This window comes from Telmatherina bonti (genome assembly GCF_933228915.1).
Source record: "Telmatherina bonti genome assembly, chromosome: 17".
Lineage (NCBI taxonomy): Eukaryota > Metazoa > Chordata > Actinopteri > Atheriniformes > Telmatherinidae > Telmatherina > Telmatherina bonti.
In genome coordinates this window covers 38,737,349-38,751,526 of record NC_136615.1, presented here as the reverse complement: position 1 = coordinate 38,751,526, position 14,178 = coordinate 38,737,349, and the positions used below count along the sequence as shown (strand labels likewise).

The 14,178-nt window shown below is 49.4% G+C and overlaps 1 protein-coding gene across 1 annotated transcript in view; it reads left to right on the top strand.

Annotated features, from left to right (window-relative positions):
- Positions 1–3,092: 3,092 nt before the first annotated feature.
- The window catches only part of chd1 (chromodomain helicase DNA binding protein 1), a 50,498-nt gene continuing 39,412 nt past the window's right edge, over positions 3,093–14,178 (top strand). Inside the window, exons 1-5 of the mRNA XM_079256828.1 lie at positions 3,093–3,278; positions 3,484–3,582; positions 6,119–6,314; positions 6,501–6,614; positions 8,410–8,594. Coding sequence (XP_079112954.1) covers positions 3,530–3,582; positions 6,119–6,314; positions 6,501–6,614; positions 8,410–8,594 — 548 coding nt within the window. The 5' untranslated portion in view covers positions 3,093–3,278; positions 3,484–3,529. The remainder of the gene's footprint in view (positions 3,279–3,483; positions 3,583–6,118; positions 6,315–6,500; positions 6,615–8,409; positions 8,595–14,178) is intronic.

Below are 14,178 nucleotides of genomic sequence, written 5' to 3'. Positions count from 1 at the left end.
TTAAACCGGATTCAGCCGCTTCGGCTGCCTGGCCGGGAGGTCTGGCTAGCAGCGAGCCGGCTAGCAGCTAGCAGAGAACAGCAGCGCGAACTTCATCCAGCTCTACAGATAAATACCAGAAGAAAGGAGCTCTGAAGTGGAAAAGCGGGTTTTATGCTGCTTTCCAACCGGGCTTTCCAAGGTAACAATGCCCGGTAACTCCCGGTGTGGCGTTTGTTCAACTAGAAAGTAAGCTAACGTTGCGCGCTGACGGTAAAAACCGCGAGATGTGAATGAAAACAAGATGGAAGAGAGTTCAGTTCTCTAGTCTGGCTCTAACCAGGAATACTCCGCTAGTCTGCCTTAAACCAGGAATACTCCGCTAGTCTGGCTCTAACCTGGAATACTCCGCTAGTCTGGCTCTAACCTGGAATACTCAGCTAGTCTGGCTCTAACCTGGAATACTCCGCTAGTCTAGCTCTAACCAGGAATACTCCGCTAGTCTGGCTCTAACCACGAATACTCCGCTAGTCTGGCTCTAACCAGGAATACTCCGCTAGTCTGGCTCTAACCTGGAATACTCCGCTAGTCTGGCTCTAACCAGGAATACTCCGCTAGTCTGGCTTAAACCAGCAATACTCCGCTAGTCTGGCTCCAACCAGGAATACTCCGCTAGTCTGGCTCCAACCAGGAATACTCCGCTAGTCTGGCTCCAACCAGGAATATTACAGAAGCCAGTTCGGACGTTTATCCAGGCAATAGACACCGAGCTGTGCTGCTGTGAGCAGAAACGTGACAAACCCCGCATTTGTTAGCTTCCTCTGCGGACTCGTGCATCATGACGTTGGCCGTGTAGCATCGTTAGCCGTGTAGCATCATTAGCCTGGTTGCATCGTTAGCGGTGTAGCTTAGTTAGCCTGGTTGCATCGTTAGCGGTGTAGCATTGTTAGCGGCGTAACATCGTTAGCCTTGTAGCATCGTTAGCGGTGTAGCATCGTTAGCCGTGTAGCATCGTTAGCCGTGTAGCATCGTTAGCGGTGTAGCTTAGTTAGCCGGGTTTCATCGTTAGCGGTGTAGCATCCTTAGCCGTGTAGCATCGTTAGCCTTGTAGCATCGTTAGCGGTGTAGCTTAGTTAGCCGGGTTTCATCGTTAGCGGCGTAGCATCGTTAGCGGTGTAGCTTAGTTAGCCTGGTTTTATCGTTAGCCGTGTAGCATCGTTAGCGGTTTAGCTTAGTTAGCCTGGTTGCATCGTTAGTGGTGTAGCTTAGTTAGCCGGGTTTCACCGTTAGCGGTGTACCATCGTTAGCCATGTAGCATCGTCAGTGGTGTAGCATCGTTAGCCGTGTAGCATCGTTAGCGATGTAGCATGGTGAGGCTGGGATGCCTCCGGCTTCTTGTTTAATGATTTTGCTGTGTTCCAAAACAAAAGATGTGATTTTTAGTTAGTTCGACACATTTGCCTTGATTTGTAGCTGATGTGTTTTGATTGTCTGATTCCTGATGGGTTTTACAAGTCTGGAAAACAAAATTCTAGCATAGACATATCTAACATAGACTGTAAGGCTTCAGGCAGGACGTGATCAGAGAGATCTGAAAATTTACTGATATAAAATTATAGAGGTTGATGAATGTTTGGTTTGCTTTTATATGAAAACCCAAGCTGGCGCTTCAGCAGAGACTGCATTACAAACAGTGAAGAAACAACAAAGTGTGTTCAGTGAGAGGCTTCTTCAGGTCCAATGTAAGACTGAAAGATACAGAAGATCATTCCTGCCGGCAGCCATCAGCCTCCGGAACAAGACCTCCTCAAATGAATTATCTACTCCACTATTGAATTTCCCTTTGGGGATTAATAAAGTATTTTTCATTTTATTTCATTTCATTACAGCTAGTAGCCCCGCCAGCTGACAGTAACATTGCTGCTACTTAGCCAGCCAGCTAACAGTGGCGTCATTAGCATCGGTGCTGGCTACCCAGCTAACGGTAGCATAATTAGCATTGGTGCTAGCTAGCCTGCTAACAATAGCGTCGCTGCTAATTAGTCCGCCGGCTAACAGTAGTACCATTAGCATCGCTGCTAGTTAGCCAGCCGGCTAACAGTAACATCATTAGCATCGGTGCTAGCTAGCTAAGGCTGTAAGCTAACCTGTAGAATCATCAACATCGCAAATAAACGAGACCAGGTTGCTTTTAAGTTGGGTCAGTCTGTTTGAGCTACCTGGACATCTGGCGTGTCTCTGCAGGGCTCCGGGTGTTGGCGTGAGCAGAGAAGACACTGTTGCGGGGCAGTGAGCAGAGAAGACGCCGGTGCGGGGTGGTGAGCAGAGAAGACACCGGTGCGGGGTGGTGAGCAGAGAAGACACCGGTGAGCAGAGAAGACACCAGTGCGGGGCGGTGAGCAGAGAAGACACCGGTGCGGGGCGGTGAGCAGAGAAGACACCGGTGAGCAGAGAAGACACCGGTGAGCAGAGAAGACACCGGTGAGCAGAGAAGACGCCGGTGCGGGGCGGTGAGCAGAGAAGACACCGGTGAGCAGAGAAGACGCCGGTGCGGGGCGGTGAGCAGAGAAGACACCGGTGAGCAGAGAAGACACCGGTGAGCAGAGAAGACACCGGTGCGGGGCGGTGAGCAGAGAAGACGCCGGTGCGGGGCGGTGAGCAGAGAAGACGCCGGTGCGGGGCGGTGAGCAGAGAAGACGCCGGTGCGGGGCGGTGAGCAGAGAAGACGCCGGTGCGGGGCGGTGAGCAGAGAAGACGCCGGTGCGGGGTGGTGAGCAGAGAAGACGCCGGTGCGGGGCGGTGAGCAGAGAAGACGCCGGTGCGGGGCGGTGAGCAGAGAAGACACCGGTGCGGGGCGGTGAGCAGAGAAGACGCCGGTGCAGGGCGGTGAGCAGAGAAGACACCGGTGAGCAGAGAAGACACCGGTGAGCAGAGAAGACACCGGTGAGCAGAGAAGACACCGGTGAGCAGAGAAGACGCCGGTGCGGGGCGGTGAGCAGAGAAGACGCCGGTGCGGGGCGGTGAGCAGAGAAGACGCCGGTGCGGGGCGGTGAGCAGAGAAGACGCCGGTGCGGGGCGGTGAGCAGAGAAGACGCCGGTGCGGGGCGGTGAGCAGAGAAGACGCCGGTGCGGGGCGGTGAGCAGAGAAGACGCCGGTGCGGGGCGGTGAGCAGAGAAGACACCGGTGCGGGGCGGTGAGCAGAGAAGACACCGGTGAGCAGAGAAGACACCGGTGAGCAGAGAAGACACCGGTGCGGGGCGGTGAGCAGAGAAGACTCCGGTGCGGGACGGCCTGTTGGGTGAGCTGCCTACTTTTCATCCAAGCGTCTGCCGCTCTGCTTCACCAGGCTGGGAGGGGGAGCTGCTCTATCTCCCTTCACTAAAACAACACTTTACTGTGTACATTTCAATGATTTAAACTCATCGCATGAAATTTGTTCTCTTTTCAGTGTTTCATGAGAAGTTTAACAGCAACCACCTCTCTGTGTTTATTCATTTTCTCAGGTCAGACTTGTGGAGTAATTCAGGTTGCAGCAGATTTCACTTGATTATGGCTGGACGCAGTGAGGACAAAAGTGTAAGCAACAGCAGTGGAGAATCCAGGTAAGCTTAATTAATCACAGACGGGTTCAAGTTTCACACTAACGCTCAAACACGAGTCTAGAGTTCTCATCAGGACGGCGTGGCAACTTTCTGACCTGGAGAAGGACAGAAAGTTGGTCTTTGAGGATATGTTGCCCTGCACTGAGAAATGTCGAAGACAACGGTGGGACATAAAATTTGGAAGACGTCTGTTTCGTCTCTGTGGGACAGAAACTCTGGAAGACGTCTGTCTCGTCTCTGTGGGACAGAAACTCTGGGAGACGTCTGTTTCGTCTCTGTGGGACAGAAACTCTGGGAGACGTCTGTTTCGTCTCTGTGGGACAGAAACTCTGGGAGACGTCTGTCTCGTCTCTGTGGGACAGAAACTCTGGGAGACGTCTGTTTCGTCTCTGTGGGACAGAAACTCTGGGAGACGTCTGTTTCGTCTCTGTGGGGCAAACTCTGGGAGACGTCTGTTTCGTCTCTGTGGGACAGAAACTCTGGGAGACGTCTGTTTCGTCTCTGTGGGACAGAAACTCTGGGAGACGTCTGTTTCGTCTCTGTGGGACAGAAACTCTGGGAGACGTCTGTTTCGTCTCTGTGGGACAGAAACTCTGGGAGACGTCTGTTTCGTCTCTGTGGGACAGAAACTCTGGGAGACGTCTGTTTCGTCTCTGTGGGACAGAAACTCTGGGAGACGTCTGTTTCGTCTCTGTGGGACAGAAACTCTGGGAGACGTCTGTTTCGTCTCTGTGGGACAGAAACTCTGGGAGACGTCTGTTTCGTCTCTGTGGGACAGAAACTCTGGGAGACGTCTGTTTCGTCTCTGTGGGACAGAAACTCTGGAAGACGTCTGTCTCGTCTCCGTGGGACAGAAACTCTGGGAGACGTCTGTCTCGTCATGTGGGACAGAAACTCTGGGAGACGTCTGTCTCGTCTCTGTGGGACAGAAACTCTGGGAGACGTCTGTTTCGTCTCTGTGGGACAGAAACTCTGGGAGACGTCTGTTTCGTCTCTGTGGGACAGAAACTCTGGGAGACGTCTGTCTCGTCATGTGGGACAGAAACTCTGGGAGACGTCTGTTTCGTCTCTGTGGGACAGAAACTCTGGGAGACGTCTGTCTCGTCATGTGGGACAGAAACTCTGGGAGACGTCTGTTTCGTCTCTGTGGGACAGAAACTCTGGGAGACGTCTGTTTCGTCTCTGTGGGACAGAAACTCTGGGAGACGTCTGTTTCGTCTCTGTGGGACAGAAACTCTGGGAGACGTCTGTTTCGTCTCTGTGGGACAGAAACTCTGGGAGACGTCTGTTTCGTCTCTGTGGGACAGAAACTCTGGGAGACGTCTGTCTCGTCTCTGTGGGACAGAAACTCTGGGAGACGTCTGTTTCGTCTCTGTGGGACAGAAACTCTGGGAGACGTCTGTTTCGTCTCTGTGGGACAGAAACTCTGGAAGACGTCTGTTTCGTCTCTGTGGGACAGAAACTCTGGGAGACGTCTGTCTCGTCTCTGTGGGACAGAAACTCTGGAAGACGTCTGTTTCGTCTCTGTGGGACAGAAACTCTGGGAGACGTCTGTCTCGTCTCTGTGGGACAGAAACTCTGGAAGACGTCTGTCTCGTCTCTGTGGGACAGAAACTCTGGGAGACGTCTGTTTCGTCTCTGTGGGACAGAAACTCTGGAAGACGTCTGTCTCGTCTCTGTGGGACAGAAACTCTGGGAGACGTCTGTTTCGTCTCTGTGGGACAGAAACTCTGGGAGACGTCTGTTTCGTCTCTGTGGGACAGAAACTCTGGGAGACGTCTGTTTCGTCTCTGTGGGACAGAAACTCTGGAAGACGTCTGTTTCGTCTCTGTGGGACAGAAACTCTGGGAGACGTCTGTCTCGTCTCTGTGGGACAGAAACTCTGGGAGACGTCTGTTTCGTCTCTGTGGGACAGAAACTCTGGAAGACGTCTGTTTCGTCTCTGTGGGACAGAAACTCTGGGAGACGTCTGTCTCGTCTCTGTGTCCCAACTCCTAAAGGAAACAAGAAGTAGTTTCCGTGGCGATGACGGTCCTGACGGAAGTGGGCACATGTTGGGTGCCGTCGGCAGCAGAGGTGAAAATGGAGGACTTCTGGAACAACTGTGATCAAAGTCCCGACAGACTTCGTGGGCGGCCGTAAAAAGCCTCGTTGTTCCTGATGAGCTGGATCCTGTTTGCCGCTCCGTCCTCTTCCTCGCTGCTGGAAGCAGCTTCTCTGGACACGGCTGCAGACCAGCTGCTGCTGGAAACCCAAACCCAGACTTCTGAAATGTCCTGCATGACCGTTAGCTTTCCGTCCACCAGACAACCCAGCATGCACACGGATCACAAGTTACTCTCAGGCATTGGAAGGGGAGCACTCTGGGATCCCTCAGGCAGATGCTGGGCAGAGGTCTGGGTTTCTGTCACGAACCTGCGGTCTCTCCACTGCAGTAAATGTTGGATCTTCAGTGAAGAGGGATGCAGAGAAGTTCATTCTGCTGTGTCAGCTTATGTGCAGGATCTAATCGTGACTGTGGTTTCTGTGTTCACAGCAATTCTGATGATGAATCCGGTTCTGGCTCGGGCTCAGCTTCTGGCTCAGGCTCCAGTTCCAGCTCTTCCAGCAGCAGCAGCCAATCAGGGAGCTCAGGGAGTGGTTCAGATTCTGGGAGCCAATCAGATTCTGACTCGGAGAAATCCAACAGGAAGATGGAGCCACAGAACAAATCCAACATTGATGGAGCTGAGGTACGGGGGGAGGGACATCTCTGCTTCCGGAGCAGGAAGCAGAGATGTTTCAACTAGGACCTGGTTTGTGTGTCTAAATCACTTCCAGTGTTTTGAGAGGGGATCTGAGCCCATCTGTCTTTTTTATGTTTTGGTGACTTGAGTTTGGAGGTCTGTGTCCAACTTGTTCTTATGAATTGTTTGCAGTTCTGGAAGTCGAACCCGAGCATCCTGGCAGTGCAGAGATCAGCGATGCTGAGGAAACAGCAACAACAACAGCAGCAGCAGAGACGAGGCTCCTCAAACAGTGACTCTGAAAAGGTTTGTTTCTAATACCCAATCAAACTGGTTCCAGACCTGGGTAGGATCCAGATACAAGGGGGGTTTATAAGTCCAGATGCGGGCTGCTGGGGGTTTATAAGTCCTGATGTGCAAATGGAACAGACAACAGGTGGAAATTATAGGCAACTGGCAAGACACACCCAATAAAGGAGTGGTTCTGCAGGTGGAGACCACAGACCACTTCTCAGTTCCGATGCTTTCTGCCTGATGTTTTGGTCTGAATGCTGGCGGTGCTTTCACTCTAGTGGTAGCATGAGACGGAGTCTACAACCCACACAAGTGGCTCAGGTAGTGCAGCTCATCCAGGATGGCACATCAATGCCAGCTGTGGCAAGAAGGTTTGCTGTGTCTGTCAGCGTAGAGTCCAGAGCATGGAGGCGCTACCAGGAGACAGGCCAGTACATCAGGAGACGTGGAGGAGGCCGTGGGAGGACAACAACCCAGCAGCAGGACCGCTGCCTCCTTCTTTGTGCAAGGAGGAACAGGAGGAGCACTGCCAGAGCCCTGCAGAATGAGCTCCAGCAGGACACAGATGTGCATGTGTCTGCTCCAACAGTCAGAAACAGACTCCATGAGGGAGGTATGAGGGCCCGACGTCCACAGGTGGGGGTTGTGCTTCCAGCCCAACACCGTGCAGGACGTTTGGCGTTTGCCAGAGAACACCAAGATTGGTAAATTCTCCACTGGCGCCCTGAGCTCTTCACAGATGGAAGCAGGTTCACACTGAGCACATGTGCCAGACGTGACAGAGTCTGGAGACGCCGTGGAGAACGTTCTGCTGCCTGCAACATCCTCCAGCAGGACCGGTTTGGCAGTGGGTCAGTAATGGTGTGGGGGGGGCATTTCTTTGGAGGGCCGCACAGCCCTCCATGTGCTCGCCAGAGGTAGCCTGACTGCCATTAGGTACCGAGATGAGATCCTCAGACCCCTTGTGGGACCATATGCTGGTGCGGTTGGCCCTGGGTTCCTCCTAATGCAAGACAATGCTAGACCTCATGTGGCTGGAGTGAGTCAGCAGTTCCTGCAACACCAAGGCATTGATGTTATGGACCGGTCCGCCTGTTCCCCAGACCTGGATCCAGCTGAGCACATCTGGGACATCATGTCTCGCTCCATCCACCAACGCCAAGTTGCACCACAGACTGTCCAGGAGTTGGCAGATGCTTTAGTCCAGGTCTGGGAGGAGATCCCTCAGAAGAACATCCACCGCCTCATCAGGAGCGTGCCCAGGCGTTGTAGGGAGGTCATACAGGCACGCGGAGGCCACACACACTACTGAGCCTCATTCTGACTTGTTTAAAGGACATTACATCAAAGTTGGATCAGCCTGTAGTGTGTTTTTCCACTTTCATTTGGAGTAGAGCTCCAAATCCAGACCTCCATGGGTTGATATGTTTGATTTTCATTTATAATTTTTGTGATTTTGTTAGCACATTCAGCTATGGAAAAAACAAAGTATTTAATAAAAATATTTCATTCATCCAGATCTACAACATGTGACTTTAGTGTTCCTTTTATTTTTTTGAGCGGTGTGTTTATTGTACGTATTACCGGCACATGAACTTTGCAACAGCTGACACTGAACATAAAAATAAATGTCTCTCTTGTATTCTCTTACACACACACAACCTTAAAATAATGAACCCGACCTGAATCCAGTCTGGTTTTAAATTGATCACTTCTGACTGGTAACGGGTGACTGTTTGTCACTAATTTTATCTCTCATATCTGATTTTATGTTGTTTTTTTTTTGTTTTGTTTTGTTTTTAATCAGGATTCTTCCAGCAGCGATGAATCTGACTCGTCAAACGAATCCAATAGGAGAAGAAATTCCGGCTCGTCTGATTCTGGGTCTGGAAGTGATTCTGGGTCAGATTCATCCCCAGAGGACAACAGTAATGAAACTGCTTCAGATTATGAGCCCAGCCACAAATTTAAAAGCAGAAAGCCTCAAACAAAGTAAGTCTGGAACACACATACACCAACTTCCACAAAAAAACAACACTTCTTGAAAAGTTCTGTTTTCTCTTCATTCTGGAGAAGATGAAAAATAAAAAAGCAGTCCAGACCAGATTCACGATAAAGACCGTCTGTTTACCTTTAAAGCTCTTGTAGATTTTATGGGAATAAAAACTAGACTTAAACATCATCTCAGTGACACCACATTGTTTGTTTCGCCCAAGCGGCAACCTCCGGCAGTTAAAAGTGAAGCCTATGCGGAAGTGCATAAAGCTGCAGTTCCCCCTTCATCCACTAGGGGCTGCAAAACAGAACAAATCCCCATTGACTCCCATGTTAAAAAGACCGACTTCACAGCAGGAATAAACATGTTTATAGCAGAAATAAATATGCTTCCAACAGTAATAAACATGTTTACAGCAGAAATAAACATGTTTACAACCTGGATCAAAAATCCATTTTAGGTTTAATAGGTCAGGTTTACCTTCATGACAACTGTTGGGGGGGATTTTTTTCTAACTCACCCATTTAAAAGTAATTTAATCTCAAAGATCGGCAAATTTTCCTTTTCATTGAGCTACAGAAAGCTGAGTTGTCAATCATCATTGTCAATCAATGTCAATCATCACCATGATGCTTACAGCTCCCCTCTCAGTTCCACCTCATATTTGTATTTTCTGGGCGAGACGACGCGCATGACGCTGCCAACATGGCGACGGTAGGAACCGCCCACCGAGCTTCAATTCAGCTCTTCAGAAACCTACGGGTGACGTCATGGAGGCTCCGCCCATCTTTTATATACAGTCTATGGTTTCGCCGCCATGTTGGGAGGCTAAAAGCTAGCCTCTGTTAAGGAGTGTTAATTTCACTTTTAGTTGTTTCTAGCATGGTACTAGCAAAACTCACATTTTCTAAACCAGTTAAGCTAGAATGTGTTCATGAAATGGAATGAAAAATACTTCATTTATCCCCAAAGGAAAGTTTTGTAGTATATAATAATAATAACTAGAGGAGGTCTTGTTCCGGAGGCTGATGGCTGCTGGCAGGAATGATCTTCTGTATCTTTCAGTCTTACATGGGACCTGAAGAAGCCTCTCACTGAACACATTTTGTTGTTTCATCACTGTGTTGTGGAGAGGGTGTGAAGAATCCTCCATCATCTTCATCAGCTTGTGCAGCATTCTTCTTTGGACAATCAGCTCCAGCGGCTCCAGAGTTACTCCAAGCACAGAAGCAGCTTTCTGGATCAGTTTGTTGATTCTCTTCAAGTCTCTGGTTCTGATGCTACTACCCCAGCAGATGCTGCAAAGCTGACTGCACTCTCCACAACAGACTTATAGAAGATATGCAACATCTTGGTGCAGACGTTAAACCATCTCAGCTTCCTTAAGAAGTACAGTCTGCTCTGACCTTTCTTGTAGATGTAGTCAGTGTTGCATTTCCAGTCCAGTTTGTTGTCCAGCTGAACTCCAAGATACTTGTATTCCTCCACCACCTCCACCTCCTCTCCCAGGATGGAAACAGTGCTTTGTTTATTCTTCTTCCTCCTGAAGTCAACAATCATCTCTTTTGTTTAGCTGCTATTTAATATGAGATGATTGTCACCGCACCATTTAACAAACTGACTGACCAGTTCTCTGTACTCTGCTTCTTGTCCATCCCTGATACACCCCACAACTGCAGAGTCATCAGAGTATTTCTGCAGATGACAGGACTCAGAGTTGTACTGGAAGTCTGAGGTGTACAGAGTGAAGAGGAATGGCCAGAGTACAGTTCCTTGTGGTGCACCAGTGCTGCTGACCTCCATCTCAGACACACAACCTTTCAGTCTCACAAACTGGGGTCTGTTTGTGAGGTAGTCATAGATCCAGGTGGTTGTGGAGGTATCCACCTGGAATTTATGGAGCTTCTCACATAACAAAGCAGGCTGAATGGTATTAAAAGCACTGAGAAATGAAAGAACATGACCCTCAGAGTGCTGCCTGAATGGTCCAGATGAGAGTGTGCTCTCTGGAGCAGGTATATGATGGCATCTTCAACCCCAAGTCCATTACGATATGCAAACTGGAATGGGTCCTGAAAGGTGTTTACTTGCTTGTTGAGGTGAGCCAGTAAGAGTCTCTCCAGGACTTTCATGATGTGAGATGTCAGGGCAACTGGTCTGTAGTCACTTGGTTCAGCTGGTTGTGTTTTTTTAGGCACTGGAACAAGGCAGGAGGTTTTCCACAGCACTGGGACTCTATTTAGTCTCAGACTGGTGTTGAAAAGGTGCTGGAGAATCGGACATAGTTGTTCTGAGCAGGTCTTGAGAACTCTGGGACTGACACCATCTGGACCTGCAGCCTTGTTCTGGTTCAGTTTCTCAAGTTGCTTCTTAACCTGATTGCAGGAGACAAACAAGGTGGAGGTCTCAGGATGTCCTGATGTGGAGGGAGATGAAGCTGTGTTCTGGTCCATGACTGAGCTGCAGGGTGACAGATTGGAGGCGTGACAGGAAAGCAGTGGGCTTATGGAGGGTGTGTGGTCTGTTGGGCTGGAGGTAGGGGGTGAACTGAACCTGTTGAAGAATATGTTCAGCTCATTAGCTCTGTCCAGACCTCCATCAGGCTGGTCCCCCTTTAACTTGAAGCCGGTGATCTTCTTCATTCCAGACCACACGTCCCTCAGGTTATTCTGCTGGAGCTGACTTTCTAACTTCTTCCTGTAGTCCTCCTTGCACTTCTTAGTTTGTGTTTTAAGTTGTTTTTGTGTTGCCCTCAATAACTCCCTGTCTCCATCCCTGAAGGCTTTCTTTTTGATGTTCAGCAGCTTTTTCAGGTCACTGGTGATCCAGGGTTTGTTATTGGGGAAGCACCTCACTGTTCTTGTTGGGACGATGCTGTCCACACAGAAGTTTATGTAATCTGTCACACACTCAGTCATGGCGTTGATGTCGTCTCCATGAGGTTCACAGAGGACGTTCCAGTCTGTAGCCTCAAAGCCTCCTCTAAGAGCATCTTCAGCTTCAGCAGACCAGATATTGATAGTCTTTGTGATGACTGGTTGCTGCTGAACGATGGGCTTGTAGGTGGAGGTGAGAAGAACCAGATTATGGTCAGATCTTCCTAAAGGAGGCAGGGCAGAACAACTGGATCCATTATTCATATTTGCATGAAATAAGTCCAACATCTTATTTTCTCTGGTGGAGCAGCTGACAAACTGCTGGAATGTTGGTAGAGTTGCAGAGAGGGAGACGTTGTTGAAGTCTCCGGAGATCGCCATGAATGAGTTTGGATGCTGTGTTTGTAGCCGAGCAACGACGGAGCTGATGACATCACAGGCTGTGTCTGGTGCGGTACCAGGTATTATATAAACCGCTACCAGAATAACACAGGTAAACTCTCTGGGTAAATAATATGGACGGAAGCTCACAGCTAACAGTTCCATGTCCCTTGTGCATCTCTTCTCCTTGACAGTAACATGTCCAGGATGACACCAACGCTGGTTAACCAGCACTGCAATTCCACCACCCTTTAGCTTTCCGCTGTGTTGTCTACTGCGGTCTGCACGGACCGTTTTAAAGCCCGGTACAGACACATTACAGTCAGGGATGTGTTCATGCAGCCATGTCTCGGTGAAGCACATAATACTGCACTCTGTGTATTCTTTCTGAGACCTTGTTAGCATCTCGAGCTCGTCCGTTTTGTTAGCTAGCGATCTCACATTACCCATGAGGACGGTTGGGAGAAATGGTTTAAATCTCCATCACTTTCTCCTCTGTCTCACTCCCGCTCTGCATCCTCTTCTCTTTCTTTTCAACTCCATCGGGATTTGATGTGTGGTTTTGCTGATAATCCTGATTTGGGAGAGGTTAATTAGTTGATCCTGATTGTAAACAAGTCTTTCGTTGCCATGGAGACTCATCATAACAAGCCTTGAAAGAGCCAAAAATATGCAGAAAATCTTCCTTGCAGCACACCCTCCGAACCGGCATGAAATCCTCAGGAAAAAAAAGATTAATTTGAAGTAATGTCTATATGAGACGGGTTTGTACTTTTTAAAAAAATCAAGATAGCAAGTCAGAGATACAAAAATTTGCTGCTAACAATCGGCGCAATCTAGAATGGAATGAACGATGAATGAATGATGAAGCTTTGTTCATGTTGACAGACGAGAAAAAAGTGCTTGTTGATGCTGTACATGCAGCTGCTGTACATGTAGCTGCTGTACATGTAGCTGCTGTACATGTAGCTGCTGTACATGTAGCTGCTGTACATGTAGCTGCTGCTGTACATGTAGCTGCTGCTGTACATGTAGCTGCTGTACATGTAGCTGCTGCTGTACATGTAGCTGCTGCTGTACATGTAGCTGCTGCTGTACATGTAGTTGCTGCTGTACATGCAGCTGCTGTACATGTAGCTGCTGCTGTACATGTAGCTGCTGCTGTACATGTAGCTGCTGCTGTACATGTAGTTGCTGCTGTACATGTAGTTGCTGCTGTACATGTAGCTGCTGCTGTACATGTAGCTGCTGCTGTACATGTAGTTGCTGCTGTACATGCAGTTGCTGCTGTACATGTAGTTGCTGCTGTACATGCAGCTGCTGCTGTACATGTAGCTGCTGCTGTACATGTAGTTGCTGCTGTACATGTAGCTGCTGCTGTACATGCAGCTGCTGCTGTACATGTAGCTGCTGCTGTACATGTAGTTGCTGCTGTACATGTAGCTGCTGCTGTACATGTAGCTGCTGCTGTACATGTAGCTGCTGCTGTACATGTAGTTGCTGCTGTACATGTAGCAGCTGCTGTACATGTAGCTGCTGCTGTACATGCAGTTGCTGCTGTACATGCAGTTGCTGCTGTACATGTAGCTGCTGCTGTACATGTAGCTGCTGCTGTACATGCAGTTGCTGCTGTACATGTAGCTGCTGCTGTACATGTAGTTGCTGCTGTACATGTAGTTGCTGCTGTACATGCAGTTGCTGCTGTACATGTAGCTGCTGCTGTACATGTAGTTGCTGCTGTACATGTAGCTGCTGCTGTACATGTAGCTGCTGCTGTACATGTAGCTGCTGCTGTACATGTAGCTGCTGCTGTACATGCAGTTGCTGCTGCACATGTAGCTGCTGCTGTACATGTAGCTGCTGCTGTACATGTAGCTGCTGCTGTACATGTAGCTGCTGCTGTACATGTAGTTGCTGCTGTACATGTAGCTGCTGCTGCACATGTAGCTGCTGCTGTACATGTAGCTGCTGCTGTACATGTAGTTGCTGCTGCACATGCAGTTGCTGCTGCACATGTAGTTGCTGCTGCACATGTAGCTGCTGCTGTACATGTAGCTGCTGCTGTACATGTAGCTGCTGCTGTACATGTAGTTGCTGCTGTACATGTAGCTGCTGCTGTACATGCAGTTGCTGCTGTACATGTAGCTGCTGCTGTACATGTAGCTGCTGCTGTACATGTAGTTGCTGCTGTACATGTAGCTGCTGCTGTACATGTAGCTGCTGCTGTACATGCAGTTGCTGCTGTACATGTAGCTGCTGTACATGCAGCTGCTGCTGTACATGCAGCTGCTGCTGTACATGCAGTTGCTGCTGTACATGCAGT